The sequence below is a fragment of the Biomphalaria glabrata genome, chromosome 4 (genome assembly GCF_947242115.1).
Source record: "Biomphalaria glabrata chromosome 4, xgBioGlab47.1, whole genome shotgun sequence".
Lineage (NCBI taxonomy): Eukaryota > Metazoa > Mollusca > Gastropoda > Planorbidae > Biomphalaria > Biomphalaria glabrata.
In genome coordinates this window covers 22,761,748-22,782,002 of record NC_074714.1, presented here as the reverse complement: position 1 = coordinate 22,782,002, position 20,255 = coordinate 22,761,748, and the positions used below count along the sequence as shown (strand labels likewise).

The 20,255-nt window shown below is 36.6% G+C and overlaps 1 protein-coding gene and 1 long non-coding RNA gene across 6 annotated transcripts in view; one reads left to right on the top strand and one right to left on the bottom strand.

Moving 5' to 3' along the window:
- Positions 1–1,551: 1,551 nt before the first annotated feature.
- On the bottom strand, positions 1,552–7,864 carry LOC106053632 (uncharacterized). The gene is made up of 5 exons (XR_001215290.2): positions 7,850–7,864; positions 5,582–7,120; positions 2,903–3,016; positions 1,733–1,892; positions 1,552–1,623 (listed from the first exon to the last, which is right to left on the bottom strand). It is a non-coding gene; the product is annotated as an uncharacterized LOC106053632 (long non-coding RNA).
- Positions 7,865–15,553: 7,689 nt separating this feature from the next.
- LOC106053561 (phospholipid-transporting ATPase ABCA3-like) overlaps positions 15,554–20,255 on the top strand; it is a 43,386-nt gene continuing 38,684 nt past the window's right edge. For 2 of the 5 annotated variants that reach the window (XM_056026524.1, XM_056026525.1), the window contains exons 1-2: positions 18,252–18,334; positions 19,136–19,351. Coding sequence is in view for 3 of the 5 variants with exons in the window: in XM_056026522.1 (XP_055882497.1) it covers positions 16,335–16,719; positions 19,136–19,351 (601 nt within the window). In the remaining 2 variants the exon portion in view is untranslated. Of the gene's footprint in view, positions 15,962–16,164; positions 16,720–18,251; positions 18,335–19,135; positions 19,352–20,255 lie in introns of those variants that run through there. The other 3 variants (XM_056026522.1, XM_056026521.1, XM_056026523.1) reach the window with 3 other exon arrangements.

The following is a 20,255-nucleotide window of genomic DNA, read 5'->3' as shown; positions in this document are numbered from 1 at the left end:
CCTGCCCCGGGGTCTCCACATAATTAAATCCGACCCTGTAAGTAATGGGTCATGATAGATTCATATAAAAATCTCGTTTTTGTGAATGTACTAAGACGAAGCAAGAGCTTTTCACATTAAGTTATTGCCTCTCTAACCGTTCTGCGTTCTCTAATCTATAAATAGAATGGGTTGTTTGAGTGAGCCAGGAAAACCAATGACCTACCAGAGTGATTGCCTCTCTAACCGTTTTGCTTTCTCTAATCTATAAATAGAATGGGTTGTTTGAGTGAGCCAGGAAAACCAATGACCTACCAGAGTGATTGCCTCTCTAACCGTTCTGCTTTCTCTAATCTATAAATAGAATAGGTTGTTTGAGTGAGCCAGGAAAACCAATGACCTACCAGAGTTTAAGTCACAGATCAACATGCATGACTAGAATGACACATGAAATGCGAAGGACGCAATTATCTTCTTTTTTGAAGTAACGTTTGTAATCTATAAGTAAAATCAAAAAGTTTCCAAAACATTTAATAATATTGTCACGAATCTAGGGTAAACACTCAATGAAGAATAAAGGTGAAGAATGGAGAGATGTTTATCTGCACGATATTATTTTACAAGATATTAGACGATCAGAATTAACATAAATGTCTTATGTTGTCTATGTATTCATTTAGCTGCTCTGGCCTGCATGGTTCTCTGCCTTTCACTAACATACACCGTTCACTGTTGCCGCCTATGTCTCTACGTTCCAACAGGGTTCTCTATTTTGCCACTAACACAGGTCACATTACTGTCCTAGGAACGATAGTATAGGCCTAAATACACTAAAAGGAATGTCTTCCACTAACAGGAACGACCCTTTCCACAGTTTCCTCACAAGACTTCTTCCTGACCAGCCAACCCGCTTTTCACCCGCTGACCACACTGGCAATGATCTCTTCTACAACTTAGGCTGTTCTAAACTTCTAACCTATCTTTAGTTCTGTTTCTCTATCTACGTATCCGGAATCAACAGTCCACCATCTTGTTTCTAACCACTCACTCGTCTTTAACAGTGCCCTGGTGCGCACCATACGCTTCAATGTAGGAGCAGAGATATAACAATATATTCATTTCAAACTTGTTAAGGTTGCTATTGTACTGTTAGTAGTTTTCAGACTGCGTACATGTATAAATAAGATACAGTTCGTAATCATACGCCAGCATCCGGTCTCCGATATATTATCAAACTTTATCTACATATATTATACACATCTAGTATGATATGCCATTTGTGGGCCGGGTTATATGGAAAATACCCGGGACGATTTTGATACCCAGTCCGCCCCTGATTGCTGCCCTCTAAAAGGCGTTAGGTTTGTCTCACTTTTTCTTTATAAAACACAATTGATTAACTGATTGATTAACTAATTTTATATTTTCTTGTTAATTGATGTGTTGTCTTCCACAGTGAATAATTCTTCGACATTTCAATTTCATCCAAGAGTAGGAGATGGGAGAAAGAAAAAAAAACATATCAAAGAATCAACTCAGACAGACAAGCTGTGGAATACGATAAGAAACAGATGAAAAGACAGACAATTTATTCATTTGCATCAGCAGTTTACAGTTTATTTTCTTTTATAGGTAGGGTGTAACCTGGAAGAAAGAGGAGAAAAAAAGTTTGAAATCTTAAATTATATCTATATATATAATTGAAATATAATGTGATTCACATAGAGTTTGAATTTCTCTGGTTGCTACTCACCTCACAAATGGATAAAATGCCTTTCATTATCCTAGGGTAGCAACAGGACAATTTCTTTCGTCAGAATTGTCACCACAGTCATCTACACCGTCACAGAATTTGCTGTTTGCAACACATTTTTTGACACTGGTGCAGAAGCGATGACCTGCCCCACATGAAACTGTCAAAAGAAAGGATGGTTTTGATTCGAAGTGCGTTTTTCTTCTAATAAAGATCTAGCTATTGGATTAGTTTATAGAACTTATTTTTTCTCTCGGTTATACTTGGCAATTCGGCATGTGAGTTATGACGCAAGATGTTTTGCTACAATTTCAATAATGTAATTGATACTTATAAACTATCGATAATATTATGAATTATTAATATATTTTCTTTTTTAAACATAGAACAAAAATCGAATTAATAGTTTGGGCGCTTTAACCTGATTGTTGTATTTTTATAGTAATCGGACCAATGTATCTTCTCTGAAAGAAAAGTGCAAATGTTGAGTAATTTCGAAAAAAAAAATGTTGAGGGGGGGGGGGGGGGGCTAAACTATACATCCGTATGCATCTTGAATGTCTGAATGTCTGTCTGGTAAAACATTGAACATTTTTTTTGCTCCCACTTCGGATTAAGCTAAAACTTTGCACACTTATTCATTGTTACTGACAAGACATGAATCAATAAAAAAATTTAACAATTATTTAATAATTATTGGTGATTAATTATTTTGTTTGATATCTAAATAAGGGGAATACTTAATGAGATTTGTGTTTGTGTATATGGATTTAATCCCCTTATTACTATTTGACACGTTTTTTCCACACTTCACACTCTCGGATCGAGTTGAAATTTTGCACAATTATTCATAGTCGATGACAATACACGAATCAATAAAAAAAAAAAACCAATTAGTTAATGAATTAGTACTAGTTTTATTATTATTTTTTTTATTCTACAGAAAAGGAACTAAACCCAGCCATTTTCAGATGAATGACAGTAATTAGCGGTTATTTCCCTTACTTAACCTTTTTTTTTTTTAAATTATATATTTTCTTTCGCTTTTTTTTTTAAATAAACAAGTCGTTTGATTTTAGCCCATGCTTGATACACTTAGTATCCCTTAGGATTATACCGTTATAATTACATATAGAAGAATGGTAGGCTAATAGTATTTTTGTAACTTACGACACGTTGCCTCATCAGACCTGTCAGCACAGTCAGCTACGTAGTCACACACCTTGCTCAAGGCTACACACTGGCGGCCATCAAAACATTGGAAAGACCCTGGAGCGCAGGTAGCTGCAAAATAATAGGTTATGTACAAAAGCGTATCAAGGTAACCGTAGCCCAGATTCTGCTCATCCCCACTCTTGTTTTTCAAAGCGTGTAATAAAAATAGTAAATTTCCCTTTTAGACCTTTGAATCTATAGGGCAGATGATGTAAAGATCGACTCCTTCTGTGGCCCAGGGTTAACGAGGATGTCAAGTGGTCAACACAATGACCAACCGCCTTAACCTTTTCCCAACTTATGTCGGGTACGCATTAGAGCTCGGTTTCGAAACCTGGTTCGAAAGCTAAGCGCCTTACCACTCAGCCACCTGCGCTTCCTTCAATGCGAGAACGTCTTCTTAAAAGTACTAAACAGCAATCGCCTACATGGGTCCCAAATCGTCATAGGCCCGGACTCCATGAAACTCTTTGCGCGATGGCTGGTACGCCAATAGTTATGTGTATTTATTTCTTCCGGAAACCGAGTACCCTCTCGATGTTTAGATTTATTATTCCTGTAAGCTAGAATATCATTAAGTAGTTTCTCTTCAGGTTGAGTGCAGCTTTAAGTGTATTTGTTCTTGAAAAGAATATGGCTGAATAAACGCATGCAAATCCTGTTATACATATGTTTTCTTATCTTTGTAGCTACTTAAGTACCGATGTATCTGTATACATATCTGAGCTATCTTTACAAACAAGCGAAATTTAAAATAATTTATTTGCCTCATTTATATTATTATTGTTTGTTTGTAAAAAAAAAACAAAACCTTTACAAAATGACCTTTACATCATCTGCCCTGTAGATCGCAAGGTCTTTAAGGGGAATTTACATTACTTTTTTTTTTACTTCATAATTCTTGACAATTCGTCATCTCCAAACATCACTTTTAATTATTATATCAACTTATTCTGTCTGTCTGTCTGTCAGTCTGGTAAAAGGTTTGTACACGTTATTTTTCCCACACCCAATCTAGGATCAAGTTGAAATTCTGCACAGTTATTTCTTGTAACTGACAAAACAAAAAATCAATAACAAACAATTAACCAATTAGTTTAATAACTATTGCTAATTAATTATTTTGTTTGGTATCAAACAAGGGAAAGAACATGTACTAGACAGATATGTTGGTATAAGTTGAACTAGTCCCCTTGAGCCCTGAGTTCAAATTCAAGTCGCAGAACATTTTTACAAAGCTTATATCAACTCACTCTGTCAGTCTGTGTGTCTATATGTCTGTCTGGCTAAAAGTTTGTACACGTTTTTTCTCCGACACCCAATCTTGGATCAAGCTGACATTTTGTACAATCTTTTCTTTTACCTAACAACACAAGAGTCAATTTAAAAAAATTAATTAATTAACTATTGGTAATAACATTTTTCGGGGTATCTCAGACAAGGGAAAGAAATAGTACTTGACTGAAGTGGTGTTGTTTGAGGCTTATTACAACTTTAATGACATGTGTGATCCAAACTAACAGAGACACTTTATATTAGCTTTGTTTTTGTTTTTTTAAACATTTTTTTTATTTTGCTTGTTTTTAATGCATAGCGTGGTCGAGAGGTTTGGTGCCTTGAACTTGGCTTGGCTACCTATGAAGGGGGCTCGAGGCAGAATTGTGTTTACTGAGCGCCTGAAGGCAGCACGGAAAAACCTTCTCCTAGAAACCCCCTTCCCCCCCCCCTTCAGAATTGTGTTTACTGAGCGCCTGAAGGCAGCACGGAAAACCTTCTCCTAGAAACCCCCTCCCCCCCCCCTAATTGGTCCACAAATGAGATTGGACCAAGGCGCTCTGAGCATGCTATAAGCATGAAAGTAGCGCTATATAAAAGCTATAATTTATTTATTTATTTACCTCCTTCTTTCTACCTCACCCCATTGCCATTTACCAACTGATCCAATCAAGTGATGGGGTCATAGCGCATTGAGGGTGCTAAAAGTAAACTCGTTGATACAATTACGCTCAATATAACCTTTTTAATATACCCTATTTTTTTTTCGTTGTTTCATTTTGTCATGGACCGCCCCCACCCTCTTTTATTTGTAGGCCGAATACACTGTGCAGTTTGTTGGATGATTTTAATTCCTTAAAACTATTATTTTCATAACATAAACGTGGTACAGTATATGGAGAATAAAAAAGGTCGTCCAAAGAAAAGCTGGTGAACGGGAAAAGTGGATCGAGCTATGTGTCGTTACACGAATCGTCACATCACCTTTACGACGCAATTCAAAGGACTGGTGATACTGCAGGTGAAAGTGCTTCATAAATTGAACCAATAGAAATTCTTAAAGTCTCTCAAAACAAAATAAAAGCTACATCTTTGTCATCTGTAAACCTTTAGTCATTGAATCTTACTATATGAGCTTATCTCTAATTAACCTACTTTCTAAACATACTATTAGTAAGTCAAGTCGAATGTTTTTACAATGATTTCATTCATATAAAAATGTGTATTGATAAAGACGAGTAGATCTATGAATATTGATTAGAGGTAAAGATGTAGATCTACATTACACAAAATATTCCTGCTTGTAACTGTTTACAAACAAACAATCAAGTGACACGATTACGCTAAGACCATTATTACCATGACTGCCACAAAGGAATCCAGTTACAATAACAAGAACGCAAATTACGGCCACTGCCTTCATCCTGGCCACTATCCTACACGGTAGACAAGTTGTGTATGTGTTTATCTAGTTAAGTTAATGTTTGCAGAGATAGTCCTGAACTTTCCATAGCTATATTTAGATCTAGACACATCTCATTGTTTGATTTCTATTTTAACACACTCACACACACACACACAAGGAAAAAGGTTTTAGTACCAAGTAAATCTAGACAGATTGGAATGTTTCTGAGGTTTTATTAATGAAAGCAAACGAAATGTTAATAATAAATTGTTTGACAAGTGTGAGGCGTATTTGTCTCTGTCACATGCTTCTGGATCCTACTTATATAAAACAAAATGAAAAAGAAGTTACGCCGCTGTGTATGCACACATTTTCATTTTCAAGCTACAGCTTTGTACAATTTCTCTATTCAACTTGCGAGTTAATGGTGGAGCGGGGGGGGGGGACTCGGACCTATAGGTAGGCGGCCAAGTATCTCGAAAACGTCTTTAACGATTTTCTTAGAAATTCGACTGATGGTGTATATTATAGCGCATTGCGAAAGTTATCAGTGTGAAATCCCGCTCAACAAATACAATTGGTAAAAACAGTTCTCATTGCGCAAATTTATTATTGTTAATCTAGATCTATTACAAATATACTTACATGACTGATCTAAACTAATTAATACAATTAACTTCGTTTAAGCTTTGTTTTTTTTTTATTAAAGTATTTTTAAAAATGTTTTTCCTGTTTTAAATCTTGTATTCATTAGTTTTTAAGAGAAAAATAATATATTTACAAAAGTTTGTCTGCTGTATAAAGGAGGAATGGAAATTAAAAAAAAAAAGTATTTTTAAAAAATATTTTACATGTTTCTTTCTGTTTAAATAAGTATGGTGGAATAAGTCCGCCGATCAGTCCGTTTGCACTTTCCGGTGGGGATGATGGCCTGCGACTCCAAGGGGTAAAGTCTTAGACCCACAACGTGGTAAATATTTTGTTGGTATTATATAGGCACATAGACAGGCACAAGCAAAACGAAAAGCTTGATGATTTTATGGAAGAACAAATATTTAGTAAAGAATAATTAAGAAGAAATACAATCAGTGAGTAAGGGGTGGGGGATGTACAGAATGATTTAGGATTTTATAACTTTTAAGATAATATCATCACTGGGATGCTGCTCATTAAACTCGAGTATGGTTTGCTTATTCGGCTGTCTTCACTTATCTGTATTCAAGATTATCCTTCGGGGTGGGGTGAGTTGAGGCTCCGTTGTGCTGGTAGCCAGTTGCTGGTGCCCTGCGGGTAGGCAGGCACTAGTGTGGTGAATATGGGGATGCCACGCGGTGGGCTTACTCCCGTAGGTGCAGACCGGTCCTTGGACTTCAGCCTTGAATGCCTTCAGTTCTGGTCGAGTATTATGGGTGACTCACCCTCAACGGGAATGTGTGGAGAGCTGCTGAGGTCTACCTTCAGGCAACAAAACACGCCAGCCCTGATGTAGGAGGCTATGAGATGAGACGTTAGAGGAGCCTGAATTATTAAACCATACAGGCTGGTTGGCGAGGGGCGCATCCTTGATAGGAGCGTCTCCCTCAGACTAACTAAGCTAATCGGCATTTCACTAGGTCTAATAATAATTGTTCTACAAATAATATAGTAACAATAATACAAATACATATATAAATGTACAAGGCAGGGGCATGAACGAGGAGGGAAACAGGGGACCATCTAACAGGGTTGTAGCCCCTGTGACCTCATTGACCCACAGGTAAACAAGTCCACGGTCGCTCGTGACCAGAGGACCGTGACAAGAAGAAGGGAGGGGGGGGGGGTAGAAAAGGGCACTTATAACTATGCAGGCCGACAAGCCGAAAATAGTGGGGTAGACACGCGAGACTGATTCTCGGGCAAGGATGCATGGTAAATGTGTGCACATATACAGGTACATATGCACAGGTAAGGAAATAATCTAGACGTGAGAAGGTCTAGATGAACATGGATATAAATGAATAACAAGTATTTAAATAGACAGTAGGATCCCCTAAATTGTAGGGTGGATGTCTACCGCTGGGAGTACAGTTAACATTGACGAGTAAATGAGGAACAAATATTTATAGATTTTTACAAATGTAATGTTTAGATTTAATTAAGTGCTAACATGGCAATGAAACATGAACATAAATGTTACAGGCGAAGACACACCAAATAATGTTGATAAAGTTTTTCCAACTCACCCGCTCCACAAGCTCCTAAATGAATCGTTGACTTGAGAGTCTTCTGACTTCTCAGTGATTCTGATCTAGAATGGCATTAACCGGAAGCTTTCGTCTCCGGCTTTTATAGGTTCCCGAGCGGTACGTTAGAGAAGTGTTGTGCACATTTCTACTTGATGCAAGAATGGGGAGCGGGAGAAATAACATGTAGACTCAAAAATTCCACCCAGCCGGATAATCACGGCTGAGGAATATAAACCTATTGAGTGTCCTATTGAATATAGTCTTACATATGTGTTATATTCACATTAGTACAACAACAAAAAAAAAAGGAATTTGTGTTTGATTAAAAAAAACTTCATTTACAAAAATATTCATAAAAGCCTTTTAGTAGACCTATTACTATTCAGTACCGGTAATACTTCTGACACTTACGATCTTTACATACATTTACTACATGTAGCCTACTACATTTATAGACAATAATAATAATACACGTGTGAGCTTGCGCTCCCAGAGCGATTTTTATATGTATTTTAATCTTTTCCATTTTATAGGATAAAGCATGGTTAAAGCATGGAACTATACTAATTCCATGGTTAAAGCTATATTTAGTTATTCTTTTATTTTTTATAGGCTAGTGTCAGATTTTATATTTGTACTTCCGCCTAGGGTAGTATGTGTTATTGGCGGGTAGTAGGCCTATCCCATGCTGTTTGTTAACCAGTTGAAGTGTTCAGTTATTACAGTATTTCTGTCAGTGTGACAGTTGATGATCTTGGTGATCTGACGTGTAATTATTTTATATATTCCTGTACATGAGGCAGCCTGTTATTGTTACTGTTTTATTGCTGCTATAAGTGCTGCTGTATTAATTATTGTTGACGTAACCTCTGCTGCTTAACTGCTGTTGTAGTGTTGTATTGTTGCTGTTGTAGATTGTAGTAAAGTGCGTTTTTGTTTTAGTGTTATGGGTTCGTTGTAGAATATTGTAGATCTAGACTAGTTATCATTGGGATGTTAGTATAGATCTAGGTTTAGTGAAGTAAGTAGGAGTAATTTAGTTGTAGTTGGTTGGTTAGTGTTGGTTATGGTAGTAGCATAGGTGGAGGGTTTTCGTTTGTGTTTAGACTTAGTTAACTTAAGTGTACATATATTTTATTATTGATTTATTTTTAGTTTTGTTTAATTTATTTTCTACTAAAGTTTCGTTCTTGCTTTCTTTTAGTTTAGTCTGGTTGCTTGGGCGACTCTAGCCCCTTGGTCACAGACTGAGGTGCACAGATTCAACCCAGCCGGTAATATGAAGAAGCACGAAATACGAAAGCTTGGAGATTAATCGACTATCTTAAAAATATACTCTGTTGTTCTATCAGCAGATGGGATAATAACCCCTGACGTCGCAGATTCTCGTTACCTGTCCGAGGGCGGTATACTGCTGCAAACCAGAACATTCCTCAGTGGACACACTGTTTAAGGGACTACAATGAATTTTGTTTCTCTCTAATGAATATCGACCCTGGCAGAATGAATATTAGTTGTAGACAATAATAATTACAACAATAGAGAATGATTAATATGTCATGTTTCAAATAATAATATTACAAATAAGTCATGGTCTTTGAGTCAGAAGAAAGCTGCACTTTATAGGATATAAAAGACCATATGCAAACTTTGAAAATGCAGCTACACCTCTGTATTCATTCCCTACCTTGAGCTTGTAACACTTTTTTAATTTCAGTTGTATCCTGTTTTACATCTGTTGCAGACGAAGTTGCAGATGAAACCATTTTCTGCTGGTGTCAATGACAGTAATTTGTTATTGGATCTATTCTTCGTTGTCTTTAAAAAAACAAACAGGTTAGGCCGTCTGCTCCACAAATTTAGACCCGCGCTAGCCCTGCGCTCAATTTCCATTGTCAGGACTGATAAGTTGCTCATTAACAAAGTGTTATTGGCCAGTTCTGAGCGTTGCGCATCTAAAGCACAGTTGGTTGTAGTGAGCAGCGAAGGTGTGTGAGAGAGAGGGGGAGAATGTGGTGTATCAGACACTGAATACGCGTATACAGTAAAAAACAAATATTAGACACACTAGCACTAATGGATTGGAGGAGCGGGCGCTAGAAACAATACCACTATGGACAACTAAATGGTTCATGAAAAACAAAACGGGGAGGAGGTTACTTTGTGACGATATGACACGATTTGCTGACTTTATTAGTCAATGTAAATAGCAACTGCTACTTATTCATATTTTCAACATATTCTTCTATTCTATCGCTCTGTCCTCAATAAAACGTCTGCATGCACATAGAATAACAAAAAGGAGAACTAAGTCTTAAGAAGGAAGCTTAAAACTTTCTAGTCTCACCGTTGATTTGTTAATAATTGTCAGTACATTATAGAGTATGAAACTACTTCTCAATATAAACGAATATTCCCATTTGACTATATCAACACCTTTAGTAAAATCACTAAATTTAGTTAGAAAGCCATCAGGATAGAGGACTTAAAAGTAATGTAGCAATTATACATAAAACACTGAACCATAATCTTCAAATACAAGAAAAAACAAACTCAGAATGACACAAATATAAAGGCACATTCCTCGTTTGTACAAATACTCCTTCTTCCCTAGTATTAGAGCATGGAATGGGTTGTCTGAGCCATCCAAGAAAACCAATTACTTGGCAGAATTTAAAGTCATTGGTTAACATGCATGACTAGATTGACCTAGGAACACGCGCAGGACGTAATCATCTACTTTCAAGTAATGTTTGTATTTCATAAGACTGTAACTATCATGTTTCTCACACAACGCCATGTTTCATCGTTCGCGCAACCATATTTGTGAAACTCCATGCATAACATATTATTACGATAGAACGTTTGTGAAGTGCCCGTCACAGCTGATATTAAACCCCTAATTAACATGCGTGATTAGTTTAACACATGGTAGACCTAATTCTTTTTTTTTTTTTTTAATAATTAGTCTGCAATGTATAAAATTCAAGTCTCTCTCACGTGTCCACTTTGCGTTGAGCTGTCAGAAACACATAGGCCAATATTTACAGCAATTTTAAATTTAGAGGCATACCTGTTTAGAAATAAAATTTAAAAAAAAGACAACTTTCTGCTATTAGGGTTCAGTGTTGAAACCAGAAGATAACTAGGTAACCCTATTTCCCAATCTCCAGTTCGGTGTCTGGGGAAAATCTGCAACAGGTGGGGGCTAAATTTAAACGATAAATAAAGAATTAGTAAATTTAAATGTTAGCCTAAACAAGAAAAACATAGTGTGGGTTGGTGGGTTACCTCTTTTAGCGTTTTAAAGTCAAAATTTATTTATTGCTTGTTTAGTTGATTAGATCTATAATAGAACTATCGCATCTCGAAATATAATCCGCTATAATTGTAGTTTAAGCTTCATCTGTGACAGCTTAGGCTAGTAAGGTGATCATAACAATCTGGGTCTTTTGGGGTCTCTTTCAAGATGAGATGGCAATGTCAAATACATACTATTGAGATTAATAGTCAACAAGTCTAGCGTATAAAGTATAAGTCGTATTTTATTTGATGTCGGTTTCATTCTATTACGGAATCAAGATATCATCTCAATTCCATCACCAGGAGCGAGAAGAAGAATCTCCCGTCTGCATGTTTTTATGCACATTAATTTTTGAAGTTTTTTTTCTTAAAAGTTTACAGAAAGAAACTATTAAAAACAGATCAACTTGTAATGCAATTCTCTTGACGTTTATTTTTTCTTTGTTTTGGCCGAGTGGACTGGTAATAAAATTAAATCGCTTGACTTACGAACCGATGCGGTCTCGAGATCGAAATCTCGGAATATCGATCGGGACTATTAAAACTCCCACCCACCCAGGACACCTCTTATGACCAACTTAGGACCATCTTTTATGACACCCTCGTTAATCGACGGCCATAGAAACAGATCTACTCGTATCGTAGGGTCTGAAAGGTGAGCCTTTAGGCATACTTCCTTTTTTGTTTCATATGTAAGTTCAATCAGATTCTGTAATACATTTAAGCAGATCATTAAGAATATTTCTAGTGTTTCAACGGTAAACAAAATGTACAAGCAAGCATCTATTTAAAAACAAATTTATAAGAAAGAAAGAAAGAGAGGCCGATAGTAAGAGAGAAACCGAGATATTGAGGGACATGGAGAGCCATGGAGATTAAGATACAAAGTGAGACACTCATGGAGACAGGGTAAGAGAAAGACATACATAGTTAGATCAAATGTAAAGTAGTGTGAACACGAGTGGGAAAAAGGGATTACTCGATATTTTAAAAGATTTAGTTTTTGAATAGAGATACAAATAGGTACTTTAGGGCACCACGGTAGTGGTAGGGACATTAAACGCAGAGAGAGAAATTGTTAACACTAACCCGAACCCTATGGAACTATAAGAAATATAGGCCTTTAATGTTTGTTAATTGCTTAGTACATAGGCGTAGCCAGGATTTTTTTTTCGGGGGGGGGGGGTTGGGGGGATTTCCCCTCGCCCCCTCCCAGCGGAAAAAATTATATATATGTGTGTGTGTGTGCGTACATAATTAATCTTTATTACATTCTGACCTTTTCGGAAGACGTTTATTGTGCCCTAGAATAGGTACTTCCTGGAATTAGTGGAAGACCTGTAGACTCCCGCACCTTGCTAGCAAGCCCCGCCGCTGAGCACTATTTCTGGTATTGAAAGCCAACAAAATGCATATTCTGAGGTATCTACAGTGCATTATCTTGCTATTAAAAAGTTTTATTTCAAAAACCTAATGTGCTATTCTTACTGACTTAGACCTTCTCACGCCGTTCGGCGCATTTTCCGGCAAGCTGTTTCCACAAAAATATGTCACTGGCAATGTCTGAAGCCTCTTCCCACCTGCTATGAGGACCTCCATGAATGTGTGGCGCTAAGTTGTACTAGGATGTCATTGCAACTCTTATTATGCATAATTCAGTTTGTCGGAGAACATGTCCCGCAAAACCTCATGTGACGCTCTGTCACAACCTTACTAAAGGTTCGACTCCCAGTTCGGCATATGATTTCTTTGATTTAGACCCGATCTCTATAACTGACTCCTAAAATCTGTCTTAGCCATCTTTGTTGAGCCACATTTAGTGTTTTTCAATTTCGGAAGATGACTATTCACACTTTATTAATAGAGCCCGGCCACTGGTAGAAATTTGTAACCTCTCTTGACTACGCTCTTGGAATTACATGCCTGTATTTCGCTTTAGATTTTATATCAAAAAGGGAAGTTTTATCGTCAATCATCTGTTGAGGTGTTTTAAACTAAAAAATCTCTGGAGTTTTTTTTTTTTTTTAATTCAAAACCCCATTTAGCTACGGTCATAGAATTTGGTGACTGTAGTTTGCTTGAAAATAATATTGAAGGGGAGAGATTTTCAACTCCAAACGCTCTGTAGGGGAATTTTAAACTCAAAACCATCTGGAGGGGTTTTAAATTTTTAAAAAAGCCATCTGGAGGAGGAGGATTTAAACTCAAAACCCTTCATTAGCTTAGCTACGCTCAAAAAATTTTAGCGTGTAATTTGCTTTTTTTATATTGAAGAGGTATTTTTTAGCATCGAAACCCTCTGAAGGGGGATTTAAACAGAAAACCCCCTTTGGCTACGCTCATAGTATTTTGAGTGCGTAATTTACTTTTTTTTTTTAATATTGAAGAGATATTTTTCAGCTTAAAACCCCGCAGAAAGGGGGTTTTAAACTCAAAACCCCTTTGGCTGGCTACGCTCATAGATTTTATAGTGTGTAATTTGCTTTTTTTTTATATTGAATAGGTACTTTTTAGCTTCAAACCCCAACTGGAGGGGGTGGGGGTTTAAACTCAAATGTAATTTGCTTTTCTTATATTGAGAGGGGGTTTATCGTAATTTTTGGAGGCGGTTCTAAAGTCAAAATCTTCCTGAGCTGTTTTCTTGGTATTTGGGGATTGTCGTTTGCATTTTTTTTTAGTTTTGTTTATAGAAGAGGTGAATTAACTACAAAACCCCAGGGGTTTTAAAACTCAAAACCCCTGGTAGAGGGTTTTAAACTCAAAACCCCCTGGTAGAGGGATTTTTATCTCAAAACCCCCTGGTAGGGGATTTTAAAATCAAAACCCCCTCGGCTGTGCTCTATTTAGTGATGATTTAGTATTAAAATCTCACCTAAAATAAACAAAATGAAAGCAAAAAATCAGTCACTGAATTCCGTCCCCCCCCCCCTCATTTCGGGGGGGGGGGGGTTGAACCCCAACCGCCCCCCCCCTGGCTACGCCCATGGCTTAGTATGTGCAAGTAATTTGAAACTCACTAGAAGCACTATTTAGGGTACAGTTTAAGGCTAATCAATTATTACGCAAAATGTGTTTGGCTATTAGGTCTATTACATTATAAAGTCCTTTAAAAAGTCTTTCATAAAAGGTAAGGCGATGGCCCATCACAACATTCCGCAGGCACCTTTTATAGAATATAACAAGGAAAAAACAACAACAATACTTAAAAGAAACAAAAACTTACATTAAGTACAGTTGGTTAGTTTCATAGACTATAGCCTATATATATATAGTCTATGGTTAGTTTGGACTTCTGATGTAATTCAGTTTGTAATAGATCTAGACTAAAGGTAAAACGGCATTTATATAAAAATAAAAAAGAAACGGGGAACGACCTGAATTCGAACTCATGGCTCAATTTAATTTTAAGCATTCTCAGACTTTTTCAAGTAGACACCACCTCTGCTAGTGGAGAGCAGGGAAGATTGTATAGTTATCTATTGTTTCTATAGTCTCGTCCTATTTTACACGTTTGTGTTCACTAACACAGACGACGACCTATAAAGGGGACTAATTCAGCGTACAACACCACTTCAGTAAAGTATAATTTCTTTCCCTTGTTCGAGGTACCAAACAACATTATTAATTACCAATAGTTAATTAACTAATTGTTTTTTTTTTAATTCTTGTGTCGTCAGGAAAAGAAATAATTGTGCGAAATTTCAATGGTCCAAAATTCTGTGCGGGAGAAATAACGTGTAAAAACTTTTTACCAGACAGACAGGGTGAGTTGATATAAACTTTGCAAAATCATTTACCATAATATTGAAACCGAAGTAAATTCCAAGGCATTCAATGTGATGATCCACAGTCGATTCGCGACTGAAGGAGAGCCTTAAATTAAAATAAACTTTGGATGTTACCTACACGACCAAAATAGCATCAGTTAAAAAAAATAGCCTACTTTAAAAAACATCAACAAAACAAAGCTTATAAAAGGGAAAGAACTGCTTAATTGTCCCCACATATCTCAATACTGCAAAATTTATTTCTCCTTTTGTTTGTGCAAAACAAAATTAATTAATTACCATTAATTAATTAACAATTGGTTTCACCTGTTGTCATCACAATGAATAATTGTTAAAAGTTTCAATTTGATCAATTGTTAATATAATAATAAGCTTAGTAAAAATATGGGTGATATGCAATCCAGTTTTACTCAACAGGACTGTGGACGCCTATGCTAAGTATACACATGCTGCCCCGCGTGGAGCTTTTAATGCTCTTTAATCTCAATCGATCTATATTATAGTAGGCCTCTATAGACTCTTGATTTAATGATCTACATCTATAATCTACATATATAGCCACACTAAAGCGAGATATTTTCCCCACCGGAATTAGATCTAGACTAGATCTACATCACAACCGCGGAAAAGTTATTTCAAAATAAAAGAATTTTAATCAAGATCTTGTATCTATCTAGATCTAGATTATAGATCTATATCATCTAGATTTATATAGAAAATCTAGATCTTAATTAGAAATAGATTCAATCTAGATTAGTTCATAAGTCTACATCCATATACTAGTAAATAGATCTAGATCCTATCTAGATCTAAACTCGATTCTATTAGATTGCCAGACATTTAGCCTAGATCTCGATCAACTTAGACTACTAGACTCTTTAGTTACTGAATCAAGTGAATCTAATCAAGACTAGAAATACAATACTCTAGATTCTAGATCTATCTAGTAATTAGTACTAGACTAGTATTATAATTATACTAGATCTAGAGTCTATATAGATCTAGATCTATATAAGTAGTAAGTATATAGATCTCTAATCTACTGTCTCTATAAACTAGGCCTATAGCCTATATATATATATAGATCTAGTAGCTAGTCACTATAGATCTAGTCTATATAATATAGAGTCTCATATTAGTATAGGGCCTAGAGTATAGACTAAGACAACAAATGAACAAGACAGAGCGAAGACTTTTTGATTAGGCTATTAGTAGGATATTAGTCTAGATGTAGATATAGATCTATATAAATAGATATCTCTAAGCTCTAGGCTTAATCTAGTAGCCTAATGTGTTGTAGATCTAGCCTAAATCTAGTCTAGATATCTTATGAAGCCTAATCCATTACTAGTCTATAAACTATAGATCTAGATAAGAAATTACCGCAAAGAATGGGATTTTTCAAAGAACTGTGTTTGCTTTTGTGGAAGAACTGGTTACTACAAAAAAGGAAACCGTTTTTGGCCGCCTTTGAGGTTTTGCTTCCAATTGTATTTGCAATAATACTTGTATTAATCAGACTAGCCACTGAGAGTCAACCATTTCCTAGGGGAAAATTTTTTGAGATCAAACCTTTTTCTGTGCCTCCACCTTTGCCGCTTGCATTTACGCCGCAAACCACAGAAACTATTGAAATCACGAAGTACTTAGTTAAAATAATACGCAAAGACTTCGAGAGATTCGGCCAATTGAGCAATGCATTTGAAAGTGATGATGCATTCATTGATGAGTACAAAATTAAAGTTCTATCACTGCTGAATAATACTAATCATTCAGGTAGGTCTTAAGCTCTAGATTTAAAATTAGCAGATTAAGGTATTGATTTCAAGAGTCAAGTGTATAAGGCTATAATGTTTAACTCTGGAACCAATTATACTTTATACTTATAAATCTAGTTTTCTATATCTAGATATTCTAGATCTACATATAGAATAATATACATCTATTAATTTGCTTTGACTAACACTAGAGTACAGATGACTGTATATAGTCTTGGGACATAGTGTTGTTAATTTTCAAATAGTCTTGATTTTTTGACCTATCTAGGTCTCTATAGTCTATAGATCTTTATCGTAAAGTGTAGCCATATGCTATGGCTATCTAAACAAACCGTTTGATCGTCTTAAGAGCTGAGTCGATGGCTCTTCGAGCTCTAAGTTTGAAAAAAAACCTGTTAGAGCGTCAAACAGTAAAAAAAACCTGTGTGAACACACAGTTCTGTCTGGAAGAGACCCAAGTCAATGCCTATGCAAAGCATTGCTATTTCCGATGCATCTGACCCCCAACGCATGGGCTAGACACGGCCAAAGGCCGAGTGCACCGGGAACCTTCGCCATTTTCCTATATTGTACCAAGCTAACCATGGGGGAACTCGCCATTAATGTAACGGTCCCTTGAGGAATGGCGCATAGATTTTCGACAGGACCACGAGAGCTCTATTTCAACCCCGCGCCGTGCAATAGGTAAGATCTCGCCTACCTTTGGACACTCTCACTGGGGATTTTGTTTCGCCATTCATTTAGCCTAACCACTTCCTCTAATGGTCGTTTCCACCCGGGTGCCACGATGAGGCAGAACAGCGTAGGCCTACCCGGGCTCTAACCAAACCACCAAATCCCATATTTACACTTTTGGGTTAAGTCAAGATCCAGTGGTGTAGCAAGGAAGTTAGGGGACCGGGGGGCTTGACCTTTTTAGGGTCCCCTGCATTTTGACATTGACATCATGACATGAGATAATGTACTTAATAAATATATGCAGGGCCGGTCCTAGGGCACTGTGACCTATGCGACCGCAGTGGGCCCAGCACTTTCATAGGCCCCGCGCTAACTCTAGTTGTAAATTATTAAATTAAACCATTTTAACTTATAATATGGTTTCCGCGGTCTCCTGATTTTCCAGGAGCTCCTGGAAATCTCCTGAAAATGCAAAGTATAAGAAAAAAGTCATGAAAATATCCTGAAATTATTAGAATATCCTGAAAACTCAAAACATGTTCCGAAAAATAGACGAAATTGTAATTTTGGTGTGTCATTCAATATGGAAAGCGTGAAACCTACTCGCGATTAAAAAAAAAACAACAACCGGCATTGTCAGCTTTTTTTAAATTAAAATAATTGGGCGAATTTGATTGATGATTGAACCAAAACAGTAAGTTCAAATACTTAATTTACTGTAATAGTCACTGGCATATATATATAAATATAGATCTAAATCTATCTCGATCTCTTTAAAAAAAAAAATCAAAAGCGATACTTTGCTAGTCGATAGTAGATAAGATACTAAATCTAAAAGGCAGATCTGAATGTTTATCGGGCTTTATGTTGGAAATCTACCTGCTATTGTAGATGGCTCGTTAAGTTAAATTGATCTTTATTTTGCACTTAGTAAAGTACGAATAAAATGCAAAGACGAATTTATTTTCTAACAAAAAATCTTAATTTTCACTTAGACTTAGATCTATTATCGTGTTATCCCTACCCAGACTAGGCCCCGCGCAATCCGTTTCGCATACACATAGGGCCCCGCAATCTGTAGGACCGGCCGGCCCGGCCCTGAATATATGTCTATCCTCTATATAGTATATACGATATTCCAATTGGTACACTAGCTGGTACAGTATATAAGTAAATTAACAAAAACATAATCTCTCTGTGCAGCTAATTGAGGCATAGATTGTATCATCCAATGCTGTCTTAATACTATACTCTTAAGTGTCTATGAGTATGAGTTTCTTAAACTGTTTAGTATTTTTGACTAATATTTAATATCAAATGTAAACAAAAATTAGGACATTCATTTGTGGGGCCCCCTGAAGTAGGAGGCTTGGGGGATTTTGGACCCCCCCCCTCTCCCCACCCTAGCTATGCCACTGTCTAGATCAAGTATACAGTCATTTGAGAGGTAGACAATCTATATTAAATCTAGATCTAGTCTTATTCTGGATATATATATAGACATTTCTAGAAATATAAATCATGGAGAGCTAGTCTAGATGTGAAAAAACATTAGGAACTATATCTATGTCTGAAATTAAAAAAAAAAAAAAAAAAATCACAATCACGATCTTTAACAGAAACATATTTTATTGTCAAGGATTTAAAAAAAAAATTATTATTACTACTTTCCTTTTCAGTTTTAATATTAGGATAGAAAACATGTTCACTAATAATTCTTGTCATTTTTTTTAAAGAGTTAGCTGTAGGATACAGCACTGAGGAAGAAGCCCTGAGAAATGGAGTCTTGAATTATTTATTAGTGTTTTCCAATGTGAACGGCAGTATCCATCACTTACCGTGGGACATCAAAGTTACGTTAAGACCACAGAGTAGCTTTTATGGCTGGAGAACACAGTTTACCTACCCTTTTTTTCAGAGAAATTCACCACGAATCGAAGATGGAGATCCTAGTAAGCATCTTCTATCACATGAAATAATAGTATAAAACTGAACATAAAGTTGGAAATAACTTTTGCTATGTAATATTGTAATGACTCTCACTTTCCAGGCTCACTGCAAACTGCACCACACTACACTACCAATCAAGTCCAAGAATTTGACAACTTAGGGCTCAAAAATAATGTAACACTTTAATTTCTAATAAGTTAATAGGCAATATTGTACTATTGGCAACACATAACACTGACTGTACAAAGGCTTTTCCATTGATAACCATACAGCATTATCAACTCTGGTACTGCTAGATCAAACTCCACTGGCTTCTCTGCCTTGTCCTGGACTTGTACTGGGTTCAACTGTTGCAGACTGACTTCACACTGGACTCGCACAAGCCTTGATCTTGAATAATTTCTTGGTCATGAACCATCTTGACTGTGACACCTTCACTTTTTATATAGGGTCCCCCAAGGCCTTCCAGAAATTGACAGAAGGTCACTGCTCTTTTCTGGGCAATCACATGATGTTGCAGACTGACTTCACACTGGACTCGCACAAGCCTTGATCTTGAATAATTTCTTGGTCATGAACCATCTTGACTGTGACACCTTCACTTTTTATATAGGGTCCCCCAAGGCCTTCCAGAAATTGACAGAAGGTCACTGCTCTTTTCTGGGCAATCACATGACCGTATCTGATGTGACTAGCCTGAGTAGTGTTCACAACAGATCTTTCTTCCCCGAGGCCTTCCAGAAATTGACAGAAGCAGGTCACTCCTCTTTTCTGGGCAATCACATGACCATATCTGATGTGACTGGCCTGAGTAGTGTTCACAACAGATCTTTCTCGAAATGATGCCACTCTGCCATTTGCCATGGTTGATTTTCGACACTCATCACAGTTGACCACTCGTCTGTG